This window comes from Crocuta crocuta, unplaced genomic scaffold (genome assembly GCF_008692635.1).
Source record: "Crocuta crocuta isolate KB4526 unplaced genomic scaffold, BGI_CrCroc_1.0 scaffold11, whole genome shotgun sequence".
Taxonomy (NCBI): domain Eukaryota; kingdom Metazoa; phylum Chordata; class Mammalia; order Carnivora; family Hyaenidae; genus Crocuta; species Crocuta crocuta.
In genome coordinates this window covers 1,524,020-1,551,629 of record NW_027528624.1, presented here as the reverse complement: position 1 = coordinate 1,551,629, position 27,610 = coordinate 1,524,020, and the positions used below count along the sequence as shown (strand labels likewise).

At 42.1% G+C, this 27,610-nt stretch overlaps 1 protein-coding gene across 1 annotated transcript in view; it reads left to right on the top strand.

Annotated features, from left to right (window-relative positions):
• NOX3 (NADPH oxidase 3) overlaps positions 1–27,610 on the top strand; it is a 59,920-nt gene that overhangs the window by 10,683 nt on the left and 21,627 nt on the right. The window contains exons 5-10 of the mRNA XM_077755049.1: positions 169–314; positions 3,594–3,775; positions 7,280–7,409; positions 13,185–13,277; positions 15,944–16,197; positions 23,402–23,561. Of these exons, the coding sequence (XP_077611175.1) occupies positions 169–314; positions 3,594–3,775; positions 7,280–7,409; positions 13,185–13,277; positions 15,944–16,197; positions 23,402–23,561 (965 nt within the window). The remainder of the gene's footprint in view (positions 1–168; positions 315–3,593; positions 3,776–7,279; positions 7,410–13,184; positions 13,278–15,943; positions 16,198–23,401; positions 23,562–27,610) is intronic.

Sequence of the window (27,610 nt, the reverse complement as noted above, 5' to 3'; positions counted from 1 at the left end):
CCAGTCCACTCCATTCAAGACACGGTGAAAGATGCACAGATAAATCGCTCTTTGCACATTACAAAAACCAGAACAGGGAAACTTGACCATAGAGGCATTGTGTTTTTGAGTAACCACAAAGAAAGAAATCCAGGTGGCGCATGTCTGACGTCATCTCCTTGGCCATAGCCATCCACACCGTGGCACATTTGTGCAACCTGGAGCGCTACCACTGGAGCCAGTCCGCGGAAGCAGAGGGACTTCTGGCTGCACTTGCCAAACTTGGCAACTCCCCAAATGAGAGCTACCTCAACCCCATCCGGACCTTCCACACAGTGAGTCCTTCCATCCAGGCTCCCCGGTTTCTCATTTGAAACAGCCTTTCCTTTCCCGATCCCTCGATCAGGAACACTGTGTTTCAAAAGCTTTAATAAAAGAGCTGGAGAGAAGTTTTTGCCAAATATGAACATCAATTTCACTTTAAAAAAAAAACGCTATTTTGGGGGGCACGTTGATGGCTCAGTCGGTTGAGCGACTGCCTCTTGATTTGGGCTCAGGTCATGATCCCAGGTTTGTGGGATTGAGCCCTGCATGGGGCTCCATGCTGAACGTGGAGCCTGCTTAAGATTTTCTCTGTCTGTCCCTCTGCCTCTTCCCCCTTTTGTATGTGTGCTCTCTCTCTCTCTCTCTCTCTCTCTCTCAAATTTAAGAAAAAAAAAAAAGATATACTTGGAGTGCCTGGGTGGCTCAGTGAGTTAAGAATCCAACTTCAGCTCAGGTCATGAACTCCCGGGTCATGATGTCCCAGTTCGTGAGTTCAAGGCCCACTTTGCGCTCTGTGCTAACAGCACAGAGACTGGAACTTGCTTCTGATTCTGTGTCTGCCTCTCGTACTGCCCCTCCCCCGCTTTCACTCTGTCTCTCTCTCTCTGGGAAATAAGCAATTTTTCTTAAAAAGGCATTTTTTCATAAATGTTGCTAAGAGGTTATAAGCAGGAAGAGAAACTGATGCCACTTAATTTATATCCAAACATAATAAATACACCTAAATAGGAAATGCTGCAACCTGTTAAAACCCTGATATTTTAAATTTTAAAGCAGTTCATGATTAGATATTTTTTGTTGCTGTTGGTGTTAGAATCATAAAGCATGTGAAGTGCTGTCTAAATCCAGGGATTATAAATTGGACGTCTTCATTTTCAATTTGCAAATTGGTTTTGGATCTCTTCTCCGGTGTCATATTTTGGCACACATGTGCCTCGCTGGTTTGCCAAATCAGATACTGGGCAAAGTAGCTAATTTCATAATCAGACCTGCATGGCTAGTAGCATCATTAATGCTAATTACCTGTGTGCACAGAGTGGCAGCACATGTGAGAAACAAAAAGAAAACCAAAAAATGTAACGGCAGAAATCCACCTATAGAGATTACGAGCATCCTCTCCCTTCATCCACCACCTACTCCTTTCTTCCTGGTTGATCAAAATATTTTATCATGTCCTGCCCTATTGGAATTTGTATCCAGCATGTTGACCAGGCTAATTAAGAATTAGCCCAAGAAGAACCCTAATACAATGCACTCCAGCAACGGAAATCCCTCTGTTACCATCTGAGCCATCTCTTTAATGACCATTTTGCCCGTACAGCCTTATTTGAAGAAGCAAAATTCAAAGTCTCTTTTTTGGGGAATTCTTCCAAGGCATGTCCCTAATTACACTGTGATGATTTCCAGTATCAGGCTGTTGATGAAGTAGAGCTGCATTTTCTTGGCTGACAAAAATTAGAAGCACAAGTTTCAAAGTTATAAGTTGAAACTAAAGATGGCTGTAAGCCTGTGGGAAGGCCTGTGAGGTCACTCACTTGAGCTGCAGTATTTATCTCGGCACTTACGGAGGGTAATGCTTCCCTCCACCCTGCCCCAAGGCTCTGAAATGCTCGTTGTTACAGACAACCCAACCAAGAATAAGCCTTAATATTTTGAAAAGACTATACAGTGGATAGTATTTATTATAAATGCTTTTAAAGGAATTTAACAAGATACTTAAGTTACTTCAATATAGTCCTCTCAAAATTTTAGAAGCAATATACTATGTAAGTGCTACTTAAGTTCAAGTAATACCTTAAGTTAAATAATAACTACCTTGGGGTATTTGGATAAAGATCAATAATACAAACTGATGCGCTTGGAGAAAGTATCAATAACACAAAGTGTACATGATAGAGTATTTCTAAAGAGATGTAACAGCATTATTTGAGAGGATACATGGCAAATCAAACCAGTCTATAAAAGTATGTTGCAAGAAAAGGGAAGTGGGGATTTGCTTTAATAAGGAAAGAAGAATGATTTGAAATTAGCACGTCCTATGATCTAAATGGATTTCTAAAATGCCCGAGTACACTTGAAAAGAAACATATCTTTTCGATGTTTTAGACATAGCCCTTTCAATTCTATTTCAACTATTTGCTGTATGAAGAAAAAAATAAACAAGGAGAAGTCCCTATCCAAATTACCTTGAGATCTCAAAGCAGCCCAAATTAATGAGATTTTACTGACAAAAGATACAGTGTGAGTTTATTGAGCTCATGGTCGGCTCAACGATGGTAACACAACGTATGAATACCAATGACTTGGCAAGAATATGGAAAACTCACAGCAAATACAAAATTATTTGTGGTTCATATTCTAAAAGGCTATTTAACCATCCTCTGCACTCACAGGTCAGAATTCTGGCCCTTTGGCAGTGTCTCCCCAAAAAGAAGAAGACCTGGATCTTTATTGATCACCTAGGATTTACAAAGCCATTTTCCAACCCTCCCTGAGGTGGCATGAAAGAAATGCAAGTCATGGTCCTTCCAATTAAGAAGCAAGAGCAAGGAACAACTACCAGGGGGACAGAATGTGCAGCTGCTTTATTAAGAATGCCCCTGAGGGATCTCTCAAAAAAAAAAAAGTGTTTATTAATGTTAAAATGCAATTACGCATGGCAACCCACACTTTTATTTTAAAAAATCAAAAACTTGAAACTTGGATTTGTTTTACAGGATTTTATCTTAAAAATGCATTTTTATATGTTTTCTTAATTTCAATTCCTCATAATAACTTTGACCTGAAAGTTGAGTTATACAGATGGAAAAGATGTAAATGATTAAATGGCGTTTGGTGAAATTTGAGCAAAGCAAAAGTCGGCCACCAGATGGAACAAAGGAAAGAACAGAGAAGCTCCATTCTTGTGTCATCGAGGGACCCTTGTTGAAGCTCAGATGCCCCTGATTTGGAAGTTTTTTTTTTTTTTAATTTTTTTTTTTAATGTTTTATTTATTTGTAGGAGAGAGAGAGACAGTGTGAGCAGGGGAGGGTCAGAGAGAGAGGGAGTCACAGACTGAAACAGGCTCCAGGCTCTGAGCTGGCAGTCAGCACAGAGCCCGACGCGGGGCTCGAACCCACGAACCGCGAGATCATGACCCGAGCGAAAGTCGGACGCTTAACCGACTAAGCCACCCAGGCGCCCCTGATTAGGACGTTTTGAATGACTCCTTGCTTGGACTCTCAAATATTGACCCTAAAACGGAAAAATAGAACCAGGGTATTAATGTCATGGTGCTTGTCTCTTTTAGAACACCATCACTGTGTCTCTAACGACAATTGCGGGTGTTACTGGCCTGATCATCTCTCTGACTTTGATCTTGATCATGACCTCTTCCACCGAGTTCATCAGACAGGTCTCCTATGAGCTGTTCTGGTACACACACCATGTGTTCATCATCTTCTTCATCAGCCTGGCTATCCACGGCACAGGGTAAGTCCACACTGTGCTCAGAGTATAAGATTTTATCTCTGCGAACCTCAGAATCGACTTAGAAACCCTTTGGATGGGGAATAAGAAATGGCAGGGACTAAAGGGACTTTCACTGGAGCAAGCACCTTATTTTAGAAACTGGAAAGAAGCAACATAGATGGTGAAGTATATTTCTTTTTCTTGCTAACTGTTGGGGAGACTTGACCTGTTTATAAAATGCAGAAATTTTAATGAATGCTGAAAAAACAGTAGACCTATGTTTCATTCAGAATATACTTCTGTGATTGAAATGACCTGCAGTTAGTCAAGATATATATTTTGGACACCTCGATTTCACTTCTGCTTAACCAAAGCTGCCCATCACAGCTGCCCTGTGATGGAGAGAGAAGGGTGTGTGAGATGACAATCAGTCCCAGGCTCTGCCTCTAGTCATCAGGGTGGCTACGTGCAAGCCCCTTATATTCGCTGAACCTCAGGGCGCCTGGGCAGCTCACTCGGTTAAATGTCCAACTCTTGATTTCCGCTCAAGTCATGATCTCATGGGTCGTTGGATGGAGCCCTGCGTCAGGCTCTCTGCTGTCACTGCAGAGCCTGCTTGGGATTCTATGTTCCCCCCTCTCTCTGCCCCTTCCCTGATAGTTCTCTCTCTTTCTCTCTCTCAGAAATAAATATTTTTTAAAAAATTCTTTGGACCTCAATTTTGCCATCTGACTTCTGGGATTCTTTCTTGCCCAAACATCCCATATAAAGCTGTTCTGGCATTCAACACCTGTCTGAAACTGTTAGTCTCCTCATCAGGAAGCTAGAGTAGACCCTGAAACATAGCACCCTCAAATATAATGTTTTCAGTTCCTTGAGCAGTCTTAAAATGGCTCTGGACAAACCCACCAATGAATGTCTATTAACTAGTTTTTTCCAACATTAATTATTTCATAAGTTGATGTCTTTTTTTTCCATTTCACAATTTTCAAAACACATCTGTGTGCATGATCCGTTTGACCCCAACAACAGTCCTGTCCAATAAAGACAGCGATGTTAACCCCCACTTCACAAGGAGGAAACAAGTTCAGAGGGTTAAGTGATTCCCTCAAGGTCCCAGAACAAATAAATGCCAGTATCAGATGTAGGGCACCAGGCTTCAGACAATCAAACCTTTTCTGGTCACAAGCCCCTAGAAGAGCCCTTCACGTGCTCTCATTAAACATCACTCCACACCTGCAGGAACGTGGTCAGGGATGTTGCAAACACCCTGCGTGGCGCTCCACCAGCTCTTCCTCTGCTTCCCACACCAGCAGACGCCCTCTCTTGCACACCTTCTCCTCCCAACATTGCAGCTGCTGCGTGTGGAGGGGTCTGGTACTGGAGGCAGGCTCTGCTTCTGCCCTGACCCAGAAGCACACGGCCGCAGAGACTGTGGGACCCAGCAAGTCACACACACGACACAATCACCGTGAGTCCCGCCTCGGGGCCCCTCTGCAGCTCTGCGTGATTCTCCACCACCAATCCTCTTCCCCACACTAAATGCTCCTTCCAGCTCAGCCCTCCACGTCTTGAAGTGGGTCACTTCTGCTACGGCCACAGCCTAAGCCTGACAAAGAGGCCCCCACCATCCTCCACCTCCTCTGACACACAGACCTTGTAGACAGAAGCATTCCCTCAGGGGACTTTACCTGGAAAAACTGTCCATCACTCTGCTCATCCTTACAATCCTAGTCAATGTTTACATTTATGTGCTGTCTAACTAATGCCTTTCTAGTCTTTAAAATTTCGGCAGTTGCCTCTTCTGCACATGTGATCCCTCACCCTGACTTTCTGTATTTTGGGTAACAGGATGGATGGTCCCAAAGGGCTCCCCCAAAGACTGTCAGTCCTCTCTTTCTCTGTGGATTCTCCTCCTGAGGCTGGGCAGTTACCCCGGAATCACATTTGAGAGGCTCTTCATAACCCATGTGTGTCTAGAATTCCTTGTCCCCAAAATTACACACACGGCGCCCTGAGCCTGCCTTCACGCAAGAGGATTTCAATGGGTGGTGTTGCGTTGGAGATATTTTTTAATATCCAAATAACATTTCATAAGATGAAATATTTTAGTCATTTTAACTTAGTTGAAAGGCTTATTTTGGGATAAGGGTCTCATTTAATCCTCTCAGCTTGAAGTATTCTACAGCTACTGTTTACAGCGAGAAGTAATTTGCAAATTCTATACAAAATGCCAAGTAAAGGAGGATTATTGGAATGTGTTAAAGCCCACTAATCTTTCTATTATGGGATAGCATAGATGAAGACATAATTTTTTTTTTAATTTTTAAAAAGATACCGCATCTGTGAAATGTTCTGAGGTTTCTTTAGATAATCTGGGGAATGTTACCTAGAGCTTGAGAATGATGGTGTTAAAATTTACAGAATTTTTTCCTCGGGTTTTTATTTATTATTTGCCCTTCCTGTGTCTGGTAATCATCTACTCACGGGAGATTCACAGATAGTTGTGCTCTTCTAAATCAAAGGGATGTTATCATGTTTGGATGACTTTCATGAAACAGACTGGGCCAAAGGCCAAAACATCAGTTCCCTAGGCTGATGTCTAAGGTCCCCAAGGCCATTGCCACTCCCTCCTCCCATACCCAACAGGGCAAAAGGGGACATGTTACTTCACATGTTACTGCCCAAGATGGGAGCCTGTATGATGCTACAGTTTCTCAGTAGCCTATTTCTCAAAAATAAGTCAATGTATTTTACTCATAAAACACCGAGGAAGTGAGCAACTCCCAGATTACATAACCTCAATCCCTACGCTTTGCGGCCCGGTACACCATTGGGTATACCAAAGCAGCTTGCCAAAGGTCAGTCAGTATTACATTTGTGGCAAATATAGCACAGCATGATTACAGGATTCTTGATCCAGTGCTCCATTCACGAAGGCAGGCTTCCTTTTAGCTCTCAAATTCATCAACACAGACCTGAAGACATCCTTCACGCTGACCTATTTTGACTCTGCTGAACACTACACCTACTAGTGGTCACCAGGGAAAAGAATATCATTATTCAGGGCACTTCTGACTTTACTTGAAAACTTCTAGGTGCTCAGAAACAAATCCAAAAAGGGGAGATGTTAAATAAATCTGAAAAAGACCCAAATAGTACAAAGTTAGCCAATTAGCCCGAATCAGCAATCAGGACGAGATGTAACCTAATTAAATTCAACAGTCTACAAAAGGGTGTGTTCAAACAATTTCCCTTCATTATGAATTCTCTAATATAGACACTTTCAATTTAACACAGGATACCGCAGAGGGGCACTTCTTTTCTGGGATCTTCAAAGTTACTTGAAGCTTCTTAAATTCCTATTTTTAAAGATGCTTAGAGAAATGAATGACAGTCCAAATTTCAAGACAGTTGAAGTGTTATTTCAGAGCCCACTGTAGAGGATATATCTGTAGTATCACAAGACTACACAAAATCAATTTTAAATGTTTAGGTTTTGTTTTGTTTTGTTTTAATGGCAAGTCGGATAGTTCGAGGCCAAACTCCCGAGAGTCGACTGCTCCACAATGTCACCTTCTGCAGAGACCACTATGCTCAATGGCAGACGGCCGCCCAGTGCCCCATGCCTCAATTTTCTGGCAAGGAGCCTTCGGTAAGAACGCACCCAAGAGCTTTTAAAAATAGCTGTCTCCACAGTTAAAATAGCTAGAGCTTTATGTGCTTGAGAAAAGAGCAGCCCATGTCACCACTAGACAAAGCCAGCTCTTTATTAAGTGTGCTAATGGAGAAATCTAGTTCTGGATCATTTTAAAAGAGGTTTACTGCCAAAAGTACTCTGTCCATTTTGAAATGGGCTTTTGTGCTCACATGTAAATTCGGACGTCTGATATGGTAGAATTCATAGCACCGCAAACACGAATGACCGACCCCGTCTCTGATTTACCACCCTCTGCTCAGCAAACTGGGCTCCTTGGCCCCCTGTGAAACTGCCTTCTCCATCCTAGGAATTACTGGCCACACTTCTCAAATGAACATTAAGCAACAACCAAGTGAGAAGCATGCCCTCTTTATTAAGCTTGCCTTCTTGCTTCCTACAGTTTCAGGGATCAAAAAAAAATGGGGTCCTAAACACATTTACTTCCTATTCTAATTAAGCTTCCATGACTGAAATAATGATGTGAGGCAAAAAGAGATCTAATTCATTAGAGTCAATGACAATGTCCACAAGATCTGAAAAGGAAGATTTCCTGGGCATGCTGTAATCATTACCATTTGTGGCATAGGTAAATAGAAATATTTACGGTTTTCTTAGAACAATGCAAACTTTGGGGCACCTGGGTGATTCATGAAAGCAAATAAATGAAGCCAGCAGATTAAAACTAGAAGGACACAGTACCCCAAAATATGTGTCATTAAAAACGGGGTAATAGTATATAAATGGTGGGGATTCAGGAAATTAAGTCATCAACTTATGAAGACTCTAATAATTGGCTGTTTCTGAAATCTTCAAATATATTAAATTAAGCACTGGATTTTAAAAGTGAAAACTGCCTGGAGGAATGTTTAAAACCAAGAGAAACGAAATGGATGTGCCCATTAGACTGTGGTTCTTTTAATGGTCAGAATAGATTGTCTCTGTCTTAAACTCAACTATCAGTAGCCACTACCCAGCCTTCATATTAATGAGGAACGGGAATGCCTCTCTAAAATCTTCAGCTACAGCGTCTCCATAAAAAAAAAAAAAATCAATACTCTCCCACACCTCATGAATACAGACCAGAGCCCGCTCCAGCAGCGCATGCTGACATTAATTATTATTAAAAGGGGGGAACTTACCCATCTCTCAGTTAACTCTCCCCTGATACACCTCCTTGCACACCCAAACTCATGTTGTCACTCTTTCTCATTATTTTTAATGGATCCTGATTCAAAGCATGTGTGGGCTGTGCAATTACTGCTTGGCTGGATGTACAATATTCTCTCTGATGTCTCATAGACACTGAATCCAGGAGGCATCCCAAGGACGAGGAAGGGCTCTGCATTTCACTGCACCACGTCTACCCATCGCTTCCTCTTTGCCTCTCCTAACTGCATTTTCCCAGTACTTTTATCGATAGAACATTTATCAATTCACCTTCAGTGGTGCGCTACGGACCGTGTACGGTCTCCGAATGGAGAACACACTTTGTACAGCACGTCGTAGGCACTGAACGGATCCAGGGAGCTGATTACACCCGTGGTCCCCTTCTATCTCAGACTCACAGACACATTCAAGGCTCCAGACTCTAGGACTGCTCATGCAATCTATTCTCCAAAGAAGCCTGGTCTTTCTTAGACAAAGAAGCGCCTCATTTTATTTAACTGTAACATCAGCCACAGTAATAATAGTAATAATAACAACGACAATAGTAATAATGACAATAATAAGACTAACGCTTTTTAAACTATTAGGGAATTATGTCAACAGTATAGGAGGAAGCTTTCACTGAGGGAAAGCCAATTCAGCAAATGTTTTCTCAATAGCTGTTATATGCGTGGAGCTGCTCTATGTGGAAACTTCAGAGGCATGGTTCCTGCCTCTGAAAATCTTATTGTCTAGAAAAAGAGGCCATTTATAAACACACACATAAAATAAAATCAGAGCCAGTGTGTTCTTATTTTCTTGTAGGAATGAAAAACCAGGAGTGAGAGTGGAAGAAACAAGTTTCATTATTGCAGCTTTTAAATCAAAGTAGCTTTATTTCTATCATAAAATATTCACTGTTGCATGACTTTTTGAGTATTTTTGGAGGAGAAAAAGTCAAGCAAAGAAGTCACAGAGTATTTTAGCATTAAAGAAACTCAGATGCCTAATAAGCTAAGCCTGCCCTTTTGTTGAACAGATGGAGGGCTAGTGGCCTAAGATGTGGTTTCTGACCTGTAGTCACAAAGGCCATTCCCAGGAAAGCCACTTCAGGNTTTTGTTGAACAGATGGAGGGCTAGTGGCCTAAGATGTGGTTTCTGACCTGTAGTCAAAGGCCATTCCCAGGAAAGCCACTTCAGAGAACCAGAGCTTCAACTCCGTGGCTATGAACTTTCATCTCTACATGCTTCAACATTCATTCTGAAACTTTAGCCATCTCTCATCCCTCATTTTGTCTGCTCTCTGCTGCTATCTATGAGAACATACCCCTGACACTGTATTTATCTTGGTGAATAAAGCTAAAACATTTAAGGGCCTGGAGGAAACCCAATTAATAATTTCCTCCACTGTCTCATTTTACAAAACAGACACTTTCAACATAAGAGGCCAAAGATGTGGGGCGCCTGGATGGCTCAGTCAGTTAAGCGTCCAACTTCAGCTCAGGTCATGATCTCGCAGTCCGTGAGATGCGAGAGATCGCCCGCATTGGGCTCTGCACTGACAGCTTTAAGTCTGGAACCTGCTTCAGATTCTGCATCTCCCTCTTTCCCTGCCCCTCCCCTGCTCACGCTCTGTCTCTGTCTCTCTCAAAAAGAAAACATTTTTTTAAAAGGTCCAAGATTTGCTTCAAGGCATAGGGGAAGAATGGTAACCCCAAGATCAGAAGCCAGGTCTTCTAAGACCCTGTCCAAATTCTACCTCACACGCGCCCTTCCTGCTCTGGGGTATGGCCTCCTTCTGTCTTTACTCACTCTTGTCTATCCAGATCTTTGCTATAAGATAACCTACTATTCACCTCTGGCCATTCCCGNGCATCTCCCTCTTTCCCTGCCCCTCCCCTGCTCACGCTCTGTCTCTGTCTCTCTCAAAAAGAAAACATTTTTTTAAAAGGTCCAAGATTTGCTTCAAGGCATAGGGGAAGAATGGTAACCCCAAGATCAGAAGCCAGGTCTTCTAAGACCCTGTCCAAATTCTACCTCACACGCGCCCTTCCTGCTCTGGGGTATGGCCTCCTTCTGTCTTTACTCACTCTTGTCTATCCAGATCTTTGCTGTAAGATAACTACTATTCACCTCTGGCCATTCCCAGCCCTCACTCCCTAACTTCCAGGGGCTCCAGAAATATCATCCAATGTAATCAAACTGAGCTTTTTCCTCCTGAAGCATTTTACATACTAGAGTAGAGAGAGAGCTGAGGATTAATAGCTTACATTCCCCTTCCTGACTAACTGTACGAAGAAAAACAATCCACTCCATTTTATCAACATGGAAAAATCAGAGACCATGACTGATGTGACACCACCAGAATGAAGTGTGTGGTGTCTAAAACTTCCTACAATGGGTGCGGAAGATTATTTGTAAAAATACGTAGAGACTATGTGAGTGGTTTTGCAAATCTCTCTCTAAGCTTATACAGAAAGAATTGCATTCTTGCTATCATTTCTGTAAATATCCACACCAATTCTGAAAAAGCTTTCTGGTTCTTTCAAGCATAGGAGACCTAAAGACTCACTCCTTTGATCCAATCCCATCCTTCTTGTCTACCCCTTGCTTTACTCTGCTCATCATACTGCCTACGCACAGCCTAGGTGGACAAAAGGCTTTGTTCCCTCTGCTATTCTGAACATGTTGCTGAACCCCACTGAGGCAGAAAAGAATAAGCAGGTCAAATTGCTTTGTGTTGCCTGCGTAAATTGAGCCTTTATCAGGCAAACAAGAGGCTCCCCAGGAAAAAGCAAAGAGGGCTGATGTCGGTGAGAAGAGGTGCCACGAGAACAGAGCCAACAGTAAACAAAAGAGACCCAAAAACACAAGAAAGATAACAGAAGCAAAAATAACACTAAAGGGCTTGTGACCTGTCAACACAACAGGCAGAGCAGGATAATGGGTAAGAGAGTAATGATCAACAAAGATGGGGAGTCAGCCAGAGAGGGGTTAGTGAACCTGGGTTCAAAAGTGTGAGACATCCTTCCCACTCCTAAGGTAGTGTGTTAAGGTAGTGTGTCAGGAGGCAGGTCCCAGTGCATTTGGGATCCCAAGCAGGGAATTTAGGAGGATTATGAAAGGCTCGAGTCCCGGTGCTGGCTCCCCAACCTGGAGTTCTGTCTCCCTCAGCAGTTCTACCCATTCCCACAACATCGGGGCTTTTTCTTCTTTAGATGAAGAATTAAGCTAGATTTCTAAGAATGTGTGATATCCTAAATTTCAACAAATGACTGAGTATCTCATGTTTGGTAAAACAAGGGTCAGGACCAAAGTCAGCATTAGACAGAAAGAAGCATGATTACATGGAAAGTACACAGGCCAGGCAGTCGGACCCTTCTGGGATCAGGTGTTCCTGGTGCACCTAATTGCCCTTGTGACCCTGGACAATCTGTTTGATCTTGTTGAACCTCAGTTTCCTCTTCTATAAAACAAAGAGAATACCATATGCCTCGTAGGGTTGTTTGGTATCTGACCTGCTACAAATCTTCCACCATTTTATGTATTTATTTTTTAATTTTTTTACTTATTTTTGAGAGACAGAGAGAGACAGAGCAAACAGGGGAGGGTCAGAGTGAGAAGGAGATACAGAATATGAAGACAGTCTCCAGGCTCTGAGCTAGCAGTCAGCACAGAGCCCAACACGGGACTCAAACCCACAAACAGTGAGATCATGACCTGAGCCGAAGTCAAATGCTTAACCGACTGAGCCACGCAGGTGCCCCAGTTTTCCACCATTTTAAGTTCCCATTCCTTCCAAGGGAGGAGGATGCTTTATGTTGTATACAACCACCGGTACAAGACTAGCCCACTGGCAAACCCATCATTAATAATGCAGATTGTTCTTATAAAAGGTTGACATAGGATGGAATTTATTAAGAATAAAAATGTTCACCATCACAATTGTCCAGAAAATAGTGGAGGATTGTGTTCTGATTCTGCAAACCTAGATTTAAAGTTCTGAGATACCACCTTTATGTTTTATTCCTGATAACACTGGATATGCACGCCTGTGTGGGTGTGTGTGGATATGGGTGTGGATTTGGGTGCTTCGTCAGGCAGACACCCACGTTGTGATTCATCATTGGCCCAAAAGTATTACTGTTCAAAATGTTTTTGTGTAATTTCCCGTGTCCTTTGTTGGCTCAGGAATGTAGTTTCGTAAGCCTTTGACTCTGGCTGAGTTGGGAGCATTTATACGACCCTGTCGTATGTAACATAAACATCAATCTGCTTTCCTATTTCTTTGCAAATTCAATTATTTCTAATTACATAAAGGCATCATTGATCAAGTAAGCATAAAAACCAATACAGGAGAGTTTAATCTCTTAAATAAGCTTGTACACTTCAAAGAATAATTGAATGTTATAGCATTTAATACAAGGAGATATCTTTATTGTTGATAACTGGCCCAAAGTTAAAGGAAAATGTCTGAATCCCATCATGTTATATATTGATTTCGTTCAAATTGAAAAGATTTGGATTCTATAGCCGTTTCATTTTCCTCTCTCTCTCTCTCTCTCTCTCTGCTGCTCTCCGCAGGCTTGGAAATGGGTTTTAGGCCCTGTGGTCTTATATGCGTGTGAAAGAATAATTAGGTTCTGGCGGTCTCAACAAGAAGTTGTCATTACCAAGGTACGCGTGTAGCTTTATGTCTGAATAAAAGCCGGAATGTAGATGAAAATTTTTTATTAGCCCAAGCTTTTAATTTGCCATTTTTATGGCAGAACTGTCTGTAATTTAGAGGCCCATCTTCTGTTCTAATAATTGCTTGTATCCTGCACATCTTTTAGTGTGACTAATTTTACTGAAGACAGGGATCAGGGCTCCAGACTGGTACATGGACTTCTGTCTGATAAAGGTTATGGTGCTGCATAGAAGCCATCGCTTTTTCTCTTTCTTTCAGTTTCTCATTAGAGGACTTGGTGGGGGGTGCTGGGTAGGGGGACTAAGCTTTACATTGGTCATGGTAACTTACACTATAATCACTTCCTTCCACATATGAAGTCAGGAATTTTGTAAGCACACTAATAATAGACATACATTTTCAAGGGCACACGCTCCCACTCAGAACTACTGAGCAGAAGACCGGGGGGGGGGGGGGGACAGTCACACTCAGGTTCAGAGCGGAAGAATGACAGTGCCCCACCTAGCGAGTGAGGGCTCTAAGGAGTGTTTTCCAAACTTGTACCCCTCCTCACAGCTCTCCAATTCTACCGTGTGCTGGAAGAAGATATGAGTACCTAGACCAGGAAACATGTCTAGGAGATTGAAACGTACCAAATACCCCGCCCCCGGTGTTTTAAACATCCAAGAAGAAATACTCTGCTAACCAAACCTGTATTGCTAATACAATATTAACAGAGTGCTCTGCCTCCTAAACTGTCTTCATGGAAGCAGATGCATAGAAATTGCTTCATATTTCTGTTTTAAGCTGTTTCCATGTTGCTGCTTTTAAGTTAAGCACCAAAGGATATCAGGCTACGTCGAAAGCCAGACAGTAAAACTTCTGGAAATCCACTAAAGCCGTTACTAGGGAGACAATTTAACAGCAGAATCAGAACAAATATCAGTAGGGAGATGGGTGACAGAGCTAATGATTAAAATGCTGTGAGATTCTCTTCTGAATGGAAAAATACTGTCACAGGATCTAGATATTTGATTTCTTTTTCCCTCCACCTCCTGCCACAAAAGAGGACACAGAGGCCTAGACAGATTTTTTTTTCTTCAGAAAATGAGATGGAAATCAAAGAAGGGAAATTAGTTCTTTCCTTCCAATAAGCACCAAGTTGCAAAGCTCCTTTTTTTTACAGTTTATTTATTTATTCTGAGAGAGAGAGAGAGAGAGAGAGAAACTCAAGCAGGCTCCAAGCTGTCAGCACAGAACCGAATGTGCGTTTGATCTCAGAAACAATGAGACCATGACCTGAGCCAAAACCAAGAGTCAGATGTTTACCCAACTGACCCACCCAGGGCACCCCATAAGGCTCTTAAAAGAGCGATTAAGAGGGATGCCTGGGTGGCTCAGTAAGTTAAGCATTGGACTCTTGGTTTTAAGTCAGGTCATGATCTCATGGTTCGTGAGCTCAAGCCCCATGTCCAGATTGGTGCTGAAAGTGAGGAGCCTGCTTGGAATTTTTTTTTCTGCCTCTCTTTCTCAGAATAAGTAAACTTAAAAACAAAACAAAACAAAACAATAAGAAGAGTCTTTGCTTGCTGCTTCTCTCCACCTAAAACTCAGAGCCTAAGCAGGATACTGGAAGAGACCCAACTAAAATAAAACAAAACAAAACATTTCACAGGGAATTTGAAGACTGGTTTCCACCTAGAATGAAACAATCACAGGATTGGGGCATCTGGGTGGTTTAGTCAGTCAGTTAAGCGTCTAACTTCAGCTCAGGTCATGGTCTCACCATTGGTGAGTTCAAGCCCTGTGATGGGCTCTGTGCTGACCGCTCACAGTCTGAGACCTACTTCTGATTCTGTGTCTTCCTCTCTCTCTGCCCCTCCCCAACTTGTGCTCTCTTTCTCTCTGTCTCAAAAATAAATAAACTTAAAAAAATTCTTTTAGAAAAATAAAAAAATCACAGAGTTAATCAACCAGAGATTGAGAAAAGATACAGATTGTTGAAAACAATAAGAAACTTGGGTCTACATTTTAAAAACATGGAGATACTTCTGTAAGTATTTTAATAACTCTAAGCATAATTAAGTGCAATGGCTGACATGCTAGCTTCTATTCTCTTGGTCCTGGTCAACTGTGCTGCCGAAAGCTTAGCCATTTGAGACCTAAAGTCACATGCCAGGCACCACATGGCACCTGGGTGCAGCTACCCACTTTTCAAACAGTGATCCAAGGGAGACAGACTTCATGCTTGCTAGAGTTGCTGAGCCAGATATGAAAAGGATGACCAAGATCCTTGGAAGTTAATGGAAAATACTAAAATGCCTCCAAAAAGCTGATTTTAAGATTTAAAAACCAGGGCGTCTGGGTGGCTCAGTTGGTTGAATGTCCGGCTTCGGCTCAGGTCATGATCTTGTGGTCCGTGAGTTCAAGTCCTGAGCTGGGCTCTGTGCTGACATCTCAGAGCCCAGAGCCTGCTTTGGATTCTGTGTCTCCCCCTCTCTCTGTCCCTCCCCCACTCGTGCTCTGGCACTTTCTGTCTCTCAAAAATAAATAAACGTTAAGAATTTTTTTAAATAAATAAATAAAATGTAAAAACCTCTGATGGAACAAAAAGCCAGTCTCTTCTTCTTTAACCTGAGGAAAAAAACCAAATGATCCCTCTGCTCTGATTTAGGTGGTGAGCCACCCATGTGGAGTTCTGGAACTTCACATGAAAAAGCGTAACTTTAAAATGGCGCCAGGGCAATACGTCTTGATACAGTGCCCGTCCATATCCTGGCTGGAATGGCACCCCTTCACCCTCACGTCCGCCCCTCAGGAGGACTTCTTCAGTGTGCATATCCGCGAAGCAGGGGACTGGACGGAAGCTCTATGTAAGGCCTTTGGGGCAGGGGAACAGGCCTTGAAGGAGCCCTGGAGCCTGCCAAGGTCAGAGCCCATTTCTTTTTTACATACAAGTTAGAACCGTAGAACAAATAAGGCATTTTAGTGCATCGACGTGCTTACCAAATCCAGCAATACCTTTATTCTAGATGGCAAATTTTAATCCACTTTTTAACTTTGAGAACCTATATAAAACGTATAATTTAGTAGATTTCCAGTAGAGGCAAGTACATTTCTTTAAAAAAAAACCAACAACAACAAACAAATGTTCAACAAAGGCAGGCAGCAATCCAGGAAGAAGGAGCATTTTGCTTCCTCGGCTACAAAACAGCCCTTGGCTAATAATTATATGCAGTCTGTCAAGAGTAAGAAAGCCCCGTGAACTTTTTTGCTCTTCCCTTCTGAGGTCTTTAAATTATATTTGTCGTTTTGGTCTTCATAAGGAGGACACTTTATGGTCAGGATGAATCCAGCGGGCCCCCTCCACTGAATAAAGAGCTAAACAGTGATGGATGGAAGCTCACAGAATGACAAAATGATCTGAGAGTCAAGAAAGTTAGTTGTGCCTCTTCATTCAGCCAGTCTTGCTTGTGTGTATACAAGTATTAATTAACCTCCACTGTATGCCAGAAACACGGAGATGGCAAGGCGCCACCTCCATTCTCTAGAACTCTTGGGGGTCCAATGGAATCAACATCAACATGGACGCAGAGGGTTTAATTGTGCTGGAGGAGGATGTGCAGAGGGTCGGTCTGAGAAGGGTGAAGAATGCTCATGGCTTCTGTATTCATTTTTTAGGGTTGTGGTAACAAAGGAACACAAACTAGTTGGCCTAAAGCAACAGAAATGTCTTTTCTCCCAGTTCTGGGAGCCCCAGGGCTGCATCTGAAACCCCTAGGGAAGAATCCTTCCTTGCCTCCTCCTGGGCTCCGTGGGCTTGCCAGAAATCCATGGTGTTCCTTGGTTTGCAACTACAGCAATTCGGTCTCTGCCTTTGTCTCCACAGGGCGTTCTTCCCTGTGTCTGTGTCTCTGCGGCCTCTTATAAATCCGAGTCATATTGGACTAAGGGCCCACCCTCCTCCTGTATGACCTCATCTTAACTTGATTAATTACATCTGTGACAGCCCTATTTCCAAATAAGGTCACGTTCTAAGGCACCGAGGTTAGAACCTCAACATATCAGCGGAGAGACACAACTCAACCCACAATGACAGCCTATTCAGACTTGCCTGGGCACCAGACCGAAGTCCCAGAGAAAATTACCAGGTCTTGGCCTCTGTTAGCAAACAATGGCTTAAAGTCTATTCCCACTCTTACAGCAGGATTACCCAATAAGCAGGCAAAACCTGTTGTTTAGGTCCCCAAGAAAGAGGGACACACACACAAAATGTTGAGAAAGACAGTTTGAAAGGATCTGATATTTCAAAAGAACCATCAAGAGACTCCTTCTTCTCGGGGCACCTGTGTAGCTCAGTAGGTTAAGTGTCCAACTTCAGCTCAGGTCATGATTTCCTGGCTCGTGTGTTTGAGCCCCACATCCGGCTCTGTGCTAACAGTTTGGAGCCTGGAGCCTGCTTCAGATTCTGTGTCTCCCTCTCTCTCTGCCCCTGCCCTGCTCACACTCTGTCTCTGTCTCTCTCTCAAAAATAACTAAACATTGTAGAAATTTTAAAAATTAAAAAAACAAACAGAGATTCCTTCCTCCGCCATCCTTGGAGGGTATCAGGAACTACCAAGCAGTGGCCAGTGCCCTAAGAAACTAGGTGGTGAACACTGTCAGGATACACTTAGAATGGAACTTCCTGAGGGCAAGGCATTGTTTGACCTCCTCTATACGTCCAGTGGCCGGAACAGTGTCTGACATGTATTGGGTACAGAGTAAATATTTAATGAAGAATTCATGAATACCTAGACCCAATATGGATGCCTTAGCTCATTTACTTTAACAAATATTTACAGGAGGCAAACTAGGCACTAGAATAAATGTAAGGCTCAGAATCTATTCAGCTTCTTGTCCCTCTTTCCCCCTTCCCATAGGACACTGAACTTTAACTATGTAGAACTGTGCTTGGTCATGTTCAGTAGGTAGGAAGACTCACATGGCTTCATTTCAAACGTTGGAACTAAAGAGTGGTATGATAACAAACCAAGTACAGTAAAACCTTGGTCTGTGAGCATAATTCTTTCCAGAAACATGCTTATAATCCAAAGCACTTGTATACCAAAGCGAATTTCCCTATAAGAAATAATGGAAACTCAGATGTTTTGTTCCACGACCCAAAAATATTCATATAAAAATGATCCCAATGATGTAATATCATATAAGATAATAAAGAAAGTACAAAATATTTAAAATTATGAACAGATTAATCTGCACCAACCTTTGAAAACCTTCGAGGCTGGTGTGAGGGAGACGAGAGAGAGGAAGGTGATTGTGTAGGACGACTTTCACTATCACTAACGGAATCACTGCTATCTATTGGCTCAAAGGAATCTTTTTCTTTTCACGCAACTTTACCAAGGAACTTATCCAATGACCTAGAATGAAGTAAAGCATTCCTAAGCTTACTCTTGTCTGGAAAAACAAAGGACTGTCCATAGGTGCTTTGAAGTGACAAAAAAATACACTAGTGCCAGTTGTGGGCACCTTCCATTATTCTGAAAAATCACTGATGTCTGCCAAACACCAGGGCCTGAGACAGAGCATCCGGGCATGGGAGACGATCACCCAAAATCCCATAGAGAAGGAGGGGGGAGAGAAGAGTCATTGGCTCAGTTGTGGTCATGTGACATTCGGCCTCACATACTACTCGTATTGCAAGACATCACTCCTTTATTGAGTCCAAATTTATTCGACATGTTTGGGTGTCTTGTGGAATACTCGCAGAACGAGTTACCTGCAACCCAAGGTTTTACTGTATAAGCAACATCTATTGAGACCAGAGCCCCAAGTCAGCTGACAATACCTAACTACTACTCCATTTAAGACCTTCTCCTTTTAATCATGGAAAGGAGGGGCCCCTGGGTGGCTTAGTCAGTTAAGCATCCAACTTTCGCTTAGGTCATGATCTTGCGGTTCATGGGTTCAAGCCCCACTATGGGCTCTGTGCTGANTTAAAAAAAAAAAAAAAAGGAAAGGAAGCCATGTCGCAGAATTCTAAGATTCAGAATGCAGTGCAAATGGTTAAAATTGGAAGTAAAATTAGACACGTACACATCCCTTCCCTCCTTTTGGCGTTGCCCAGATCACCACTTTCATCCTGTTTCTAGCCTGGTCTCGCTGTTAGTGTATACACTTACCTGGTCTATTAACCAGCCTTCCCTTCTGCAAACCAGCTGGCATTTCAGCCAATACCCCAACAAGAACTCAGTACATGTTTCTCAGTAGTCAATATGCCTTCTATCTGTGGAGTGCGCCGTCAGCTCAAGGCCCAACACGATACGTCCTCTCCCCCACCCCAAAGCCTCCCTGGGCTTCTCTGCCCCACCCCCTGAGTTTCAGCCCCCCCTTGAACTCCGCCGTTCTTCCAGCCTTCCTTCTTGTTTTTCTCTTCTAATCACCTTTACCACTTCTGTCCCCTCCATCCTGAGCATGCCTCCCCAGATCTCTGCTTGGCTGTTCCCTTACTTCCCACAAGCGTTTGCTCAGAGGTCTCCTAGTGAGGCGTTTCCTTCCTGCCCTGTCTGAAGCAACAACCCCTAACTGACTCTGAGTAACCACTTTGTCCTGTGCCCCACTTCATTCTTCTGCAGCGTACTCATCACCACCTGACACACTGAATGTCTGCTTGTTGATCTGTTTCCCAGATATCTTCCCACACTAGAATGGAAGTTCCACAAGAAAAGGGACATTATCCATTCGGCTCACGTTGTTGTGTTCAGTGTCTAAAATGGGCCCTAACCCTTAGTTGATACTCAGTAAATATTTATTGAATGACTAAAAATGAGTTGTTGGAAACAGTGCAGTTTTCCTTCATTTGTTAAGCTCATTGCCCTCTGCCTCTATACATGTGGAGGCATATTTGTTTAACTCTTCAACATATGAAGAATCAAAATTTTACTGGACTTCCTTGGATAGTTTTATCTCTTAATGTTAGTTTGATTTTGAATTGAATCAAACATGTTGGAGGGAGCACTATAATTGTTCACTGCTTTGGACCCAGAAAGGATTTTTGTAAGTTTATTTATTTATTTTGAAAGAGAGAGAGAAACAGACTAAAAATGCAAGTGGGGCAAGGGTAGAGAGAGAGAAGGAAAGAGAGAAAATCCCAAGCAGACTCTGCACTGTCAGCACAGAGCCTGACTTGGGGCCTGAACCCACGAACCAAGAGATCACAACCTGATCAGTACACTTAATCGACTAAGCCACCCAGGTGTCCCCAGAAAGAATTTGAATCAGCCCCAGCAATCTGTGAGGCCAAGGCGAGAAGCAAACCTGTACAAAAAGCTGGGAAACGTCTTTATTCTGAGCCCAGGAAAAAGGAAGAGAATGTGAGCTATTTTAAAACACTTTGCCTTTTGAGGTAAAACGGAGGAATTTCTCAGAGTTGATGCTAGAGATTTACCCTGCTTCCTAGAGCCCAGGATTCCAGTGTTTGACAGCCTCGATTCAAAGCCCAGTTTTGCATGTCATCTCAGAGAATGTATGTCACTGTGTGCCTCAGTTTCCCCATCTGTAAAATAAAGATGATAATAGTAGTACCTAAGAATTTGTTTAGGTTTAAATATGACAGTCTTTAAAAAGCCCTGAACATAATGCATAGTGTAAAAAAAAAAAAAAAAAAGCCTGGCTATTATGATTAGCAAACTGTGAAAGGTCACCTACCCCAGAGATGTCCGGAACGGCAATGATGATGGGGAGGTCGTGTATATGAGCAAAGGCCGCGGGTGCAGAGTGGAGGGTGGAATTGATGAAGTGGACGGGTGTGCCCCTGACTATAAGCAACAAGGAATGTGCGGTGTGGATGTCAGAAACAGTCATCCTTTCCTAAGCGGCATCCTTAAACTCTGGATCCAAATTGAAGAGGAAGTAGCTAAGTGAATTCGATACAAGAATTTGGGCAAAAAGAGTCAATTCAGGATTGCAAAAGGTCTCCAGAAAGGGAGACATTTTTGTCCAAAAAAGAACAATCAAGGTGTCACGATAGCTACAATCGCCCATTTAAAGACCTGAGACGAGAAAGGGAAGAGAGCTGGTGCGTGTTCCTCGGGAAGGCAAGTGGGGGAAGCTGTCAGAAGTCAGACTTCGGTGAGATGTGAGAAAACCAACCTACTGCATTGAACTGTCCCTGCGTGGAACATGGTGTCTGGGCAAGTTAACAGAAGAATGCGATCCACTGTCGGGTCGTGGAAGGAAGGAGCGCTATAGTTTCAGGAAAGTCGGACTCAGTATTTCCTCCTGCCTTTTCCAGCTTAGATTCACAATTCATAATTATGCGGAAATTTATTTATTGTATATTTCTGTGGATTATATGACACAATTCTCCTTTGGGTTTAATTGTTATCTTTTCAAATCAGTGTCAAATAAATCCCCAATACAACTAATTATAAAAACAATTAACCGTAAGATATTTTAATCCTTGGACAGTTTCATTTTTTCTCTCTCAATTCCCCTTATCTAATTATTTATAAAATAATCTACAGTGGGCTGAGATACTAACCCTTTCTGGTTAATGACCTTTTATTTTTATTCTTCCATTTCCATATATCAATATGTAATAAAGCCTTATTAATTAAGATTAACTTGAAGAGAGTTAATTTGAATTATTAGGAGGTCTGGCATATGGAATATTTAAAAATAAAACCCAATTGAACTTTCATGAACACAAAGTAAGCCCAAATGGGCCAACCTCAGGTACCTTCAACAGACACCCCTTAGGGAATGGTTATGAATAACTTAGAAGCCTTTTAATTAGCATATCTTTGTTCATATGTAAATGTGTGCTTTTGGAATAGTTGAGGTTATTTAATACATTCTGCTGACTGAAATATTTTCAACGTCCCCTTTACAATTTATTCAACAAATTGTTACCAGACAGCTCCATTGCAGAGGGCATGTGGGGAGTGAAGACGGACCCGGCCCCTCTCTCCGGAGAACGTGTTGTCTAGTGATCAGGACAGATGCAAACCAAGTCATGCGCACACACCCAAAAAACTGTAAAATTACAACTGTGATGCGTACTCCAGAGGGGGGGGTACATGGGGCTATGAAGCATATAAGAGGGGATTTAGCCTAAATCCAAAGGATCCACAAAGCTTCCCCAGGGAAATGATGATCCAGATAAGACCTAACAAAAGGATAACTATGAACCAAGACCAAGTATTCCTAGTGATTGCTTGGATTAACACATGCAAAGGCCCTGTGGCAGAAGGGGGTACTGTGTATTTTAGGAAATGAAAGAAAAGCCAGTGTGGAGAACTGGTGTTGAGAAATGGAGTCGAATCCGAGGGCCAGTCTCTTCCAGACCATGTTACAGATGATCATATTTATTCCATAATATATGCTTCATCCTTACAAGGAAAAAATTGCTAAGCAAAGACAAAACATCTGTACCATTCCTGGCCTGATTATCACAGGTTCTGAGCTCACGTAATCTGAAACAACAAATTTTAGAAATTCCACATACCTGACAAATGATCTCAAAATTATATTTATTCCAAGTGAATGGTTTCTGTTAGATGAAAATGATATGAACGTACTAAGATGTGGGACTGAATAAGTAAAATTAGAGGAGAAGCATGTTAGCAAAAAGACAGATAAGCCTTCTAAACCTCCTTCTGCTTTATTCCTTTGATTGTATAAGAAAGAAGAGGAGAGGAGGGGAGGGGAAAGAAAGGCAGAGGAGAGGAGAGGAGGGGAGGGGAAGGGAAGGAAGAGGAAGGGGAGGGGAGGGGAAGGAAGGGGAGAGGAGAGGAGAGGTTTCATAATACCTGGAGCCGAAACAAGCTCTAGGAACTATAAGAGGAGCTGGCCATGTGGAAGGGGTGTGGGCTCAAGCCAGAAAAGTCACGCTTTGTCCCACCATGGATGCACCTGGGCTGGCCTATCCGGTCATCCCCCCCCGTGAGTCTAGATCCCCAGTTCCTCATGCTAAGTCCAGGCTCTCCAGACAGGGCATTTTCAAACTCAGAGCCAAGACCCTGCACCCAGTTACAAACACATCCTGCAAAGAGCAGTGGTTGAGGATGGCTTTGTTTTCAAGAGCGGAGCGTTTGAACGTCACAAAGGCCACACTTTGTGATTGCAGGCTGGCGGTGGACGGGCCGTTTGGAACCGCACTGACGGACGTGTTCCACTACCCGGTGAGCGTGTGCATCGCTGCAGGAATAGGGGTCACACCCTTCGCCTCCCTCCTGAAATCTGTATGGTACAAATGTGAGTCACACACCCAGCTGAAGCTGAGCAAGGTATGCGAAAAAAAAATCATTAGTTCACACTTAACGTGGATTAAAAGGTTCCACATCTTTCTATCTATCATCTGCCAATTCTTGGGGAGGATTTTAATTAACTATGAGGGATAAATTCAAGGATCCTTAACTATACTTATGTTCTTAAAAATCTCCATTCAGTATTACATTTATGAGAAGGGTTATGTCTAATCTTGTTAAAGATGACAAGACATAAATTTTATTGCTTCATTGCCGTTACAGGACATGTAATTGCTCATGTCAGTAAAATATGGACAGGCTGCAAATGGCTTTGTGACTGGGCTACAGTTCGTGATATGAACAGGCAGCCTGTCCCGTAGTCTCTTTAGCTTGATGCTATGGTTACAGGGTGCAATTCAACATCTTCCTTCTGTGGACTCATAGTCTTAACGAGAATGCCACTGTTGGAATTCATTGGCCTGCCTACTTGGTATTGTCAGGCTCAGAATCTCTTCTGTCATTTTTCGTGTGTTCTCTGACCAGATCCTTCCATGGTTACCTTCCTTCCTTTGTCCTACCCAGAGACTGTCCATACTTTAACCATCTGAGGACCAGCAGCAGACACCAGAGCGGCAGGAAAAAGGGAGCCATGTTGACGCCGAGTGGTGTCAATTCAGGAGGACTCAGGATGTTAGGCGAGCCTGGTTCTGGTCCTGATGCTGCCGCTTCTTCTCTGGTTCCCACTGTGGCTGCACTTTCCCCAACTGTCAAAGGGATTTGCTTAATTAGATTAGCCTATCTGTCTAACATACTTAGATATGAGCATCAGTCCTATGATATGGCCCACAAAAGAGAACTCTGTGGTCAAAAGAACTTAAAGTACTACAAATCTCACTCTAGAAGATTCACATCATCTCTTACCCTATTAAATAAGTTCTATAGAGAAGGACCTCGTTCAGTTTTGTTTCACCCACTTTTGTCAAGCTTCATTAGCCGTGGAAAGTTTCTCCACCTAATATTTATTAAGGAATAGCCTTCTCTGAAGCACCGCGGCAGTACGGACTAGAAGATCTCTACAGCTGGGGCTTTCCCAGCTAAGAAATAAGAATAAAATTAGCTACCATTTCATGAGTTTCCAATGACAGGTGCTTGACATATATTTTTCCCATTTGATTGTTATAACCTTCCCAACAACCTTATAAAGTAGGTAATACTAAGCCTTTTTCCCAGAAAAGGAAGGTTAGAGAAACCAAAGTGTCTTCCCTAAAAATACATGGGTAATAAAAGGCAGAATCAGGATTCAAATTAGATCCATCTGGCTCTTTCCACGACATAACCAACATATGGTTGATATGACTGCCACCCTTGTGTTATACGCAGACAGGGATTCTCTGACCAGGTTTCCTGATCTGCACAATGGAGAAATATGAGTCCATATCCAACATGGAGTTTTAATACCAAATAAAACAAATAAATAATGTAATGTGTAAAGAATGTAATGTAAATGTGTATTAACTGATATAAAAGTTCATTATCACTGGCAAAGATGTGGATAGATTACTAATACTGCTGCTACTGCTAATAGCTTACACTCTTCAAGCCTTGACTACCTGGCAGATAGGAAGTTAGGGCATTTTACCCATACTTACCATTTTTATTCCCATTTACAGATGAGAAAATTGAAGCTGATCACAATGATAATAGGAATGATAGAGTCATATTATCAAATTGTCATAATTGCTCTTTCAGACAAGTAACATCTTCAATTTACTACTGAGGAACCCAAAGCACAGAGAGCCAGTAAATAGTAGGAGAGACCAAATCCAGACACTTCTTGTGCTAAAGCCCATCATCTCTCTTCTCTACCAAAATTAGTTCAATAGTGTCTTAGTCATTTGGGGCTTCTATCCCATGATACCAACAGAAACGTATTTCTCATAGTTCCGGCTGCTGGGAAGTCCAAGGTCAATGGACTGGCTGACTTGGTGTCTGATGAGAGTCTGCTTTCTGGTTTATAGATGGCAGTCTTCTAGCCTATAACTTCCACAGCAGAAGGGAGTGACAGGGCTTTTTGCAGTCTTTTCTTGTTTTTGAATCAGCAAGAGTCAAATTTGTTGTCTTGCAGTTTTCAACTCAATGAAGACAAAATAGATACAGAAGTCTAGAAGTCTGGAGTCTTTTTTATGAGGGCACTGCTCCCACTCCTGAGGGTTCCTCCTGTATGAACAAATCACCTCCCAAATACCCAACTTTCCAATATGATCGTCTTTGGTGATTAGGTTTCAAAATATGAATTTTAGGGGACATAGACATTCAGTCTATGGAAGAAAACAAGTAAAACAGCTACTGTTCTATTTATTTGGACCTCACAGCACTGCTTTGTTGTGTTTTGTGGTGATTTCTCAATCCTCCTAAGCTTTCTCTTTCCTCTTGCGGTCTATGGAGTAAAACTCATCCATACAGGCTGCTTCTTCCTTCATGGTTTTCACAACACTAAAGGTCACGTTATATTTCACATGGAAATGGCAATGGATTGTGGGTCTGACTTTCAGTCACTTATTTACTCAATGAATATCTATTCAGCACCTACTATGTGCCAGGCCCTTGGATACCAACATGACAAGCCTCTCACTTTCCTCACACCAGACTCAATAACACCTCACCCTTCTCTCAATATTTGTTAGCCTTATACTTTTATGTCATGTTCACAAAGGATCTCATTTCCCTTAACTAATTCTGAGCTCCTTGCATGTGGCTTCTTTAGATACACATAATGAGATATAGACACACACACACACACATACACACACACACCTACTATAACTTTTTAATAAATCAGTGAATAAATGTCTCCATGCCAAAACGAATGAACAAATGGTTTCTATGCAGTTTTTGATAAAATTCTAGATTACTAAGATTAATTCATTTTTATTTAACCAAAAAGGCTATCTGTTCAGTAATGTTATAATCCAAATAATATGTTCCAATTATTTTACTACAAATAGGAAAAATTCTTATAAGAACCCACAAAATCTTAAAGCTCATATAGGAACCCACAAAATCCTAATGTCACCTCTTTCATCACTATTTCATTGTTATTTCTGGGCTCTGTTTATGGGGCTTCTCAAGGCTGTTCAGTGGGAGAGTTAAGCAGTTACCAGAAAACTGTAANAAAAAAAAAAAAAAAAAAAAAAAAAAAAAAAAAAAAAGCAAAAGAACAGAAACCAAAGGATTGGAAATTTAAAAATGTTTTTATAACTTACAGAAACTGGGGGCAATATTGGGGCAATAGCCCACTAAAAAATAAAGGTCAGAATACTGGCGTATGGGAGAAGACAGCTAAAAGCATAAGATCACAAAATAATTTGAGAGGTCTTAACTTCCCAGCTTTGCATATGACTGTGAAAGTCAGTATCAGTACTGAGACTGGAAAATGATTCCTCTGAAGTCACCCAGCTGGTTAACCACAGAGTCAGGGTTGGACCCTATGTTTCTAATTTCCACATCAAGGCTCTTTTATGCAAGAAGTGAGATTTCAAGCTATTGAATGTTTAGGCTGAAAATTATGCTTACGATCCACCTTGTTAGAATCTACAAGTAGGAAAAGAAGTTTAAGAAGTTTTTGGGGTTTTTTTTTAATGTTTTATTTATTTCTGAGAGAGAGAGAGCGAGCGAGCATGAGAAGGGGAGGGTCAGAGAGAGAAACACACACAGAATCTGAAGCAGGCTCCAGGCTCTGAGCTGGCTGTCAGCACAGAGCCCGATGCAGGGCTCAAACCCACAAACCGCGAGATCATGACCTGAGCCGACGCTTAACCAATTGAGCCACCCAGGCACCCTGAAGTTTTTCTGTTTTAAAGCCATGTGTTGGTTTGAGTATGGCTATCATTAGGCTTATGTAACTAATATTTGTCAGGTCTGCCTACATTCTTTTGAGATATAAATACTCTTTCCATGAAACTGTCAACATCTATGTAATTTTTAAGTGCAGGAGAGCACAGCGGTACATATTTATCTAACAGCGTCTTCGCAATTATAGATCTGGCCTATAGTTTTCAGATTGTTCTCTTCTGTAATAAGGAAAGGGA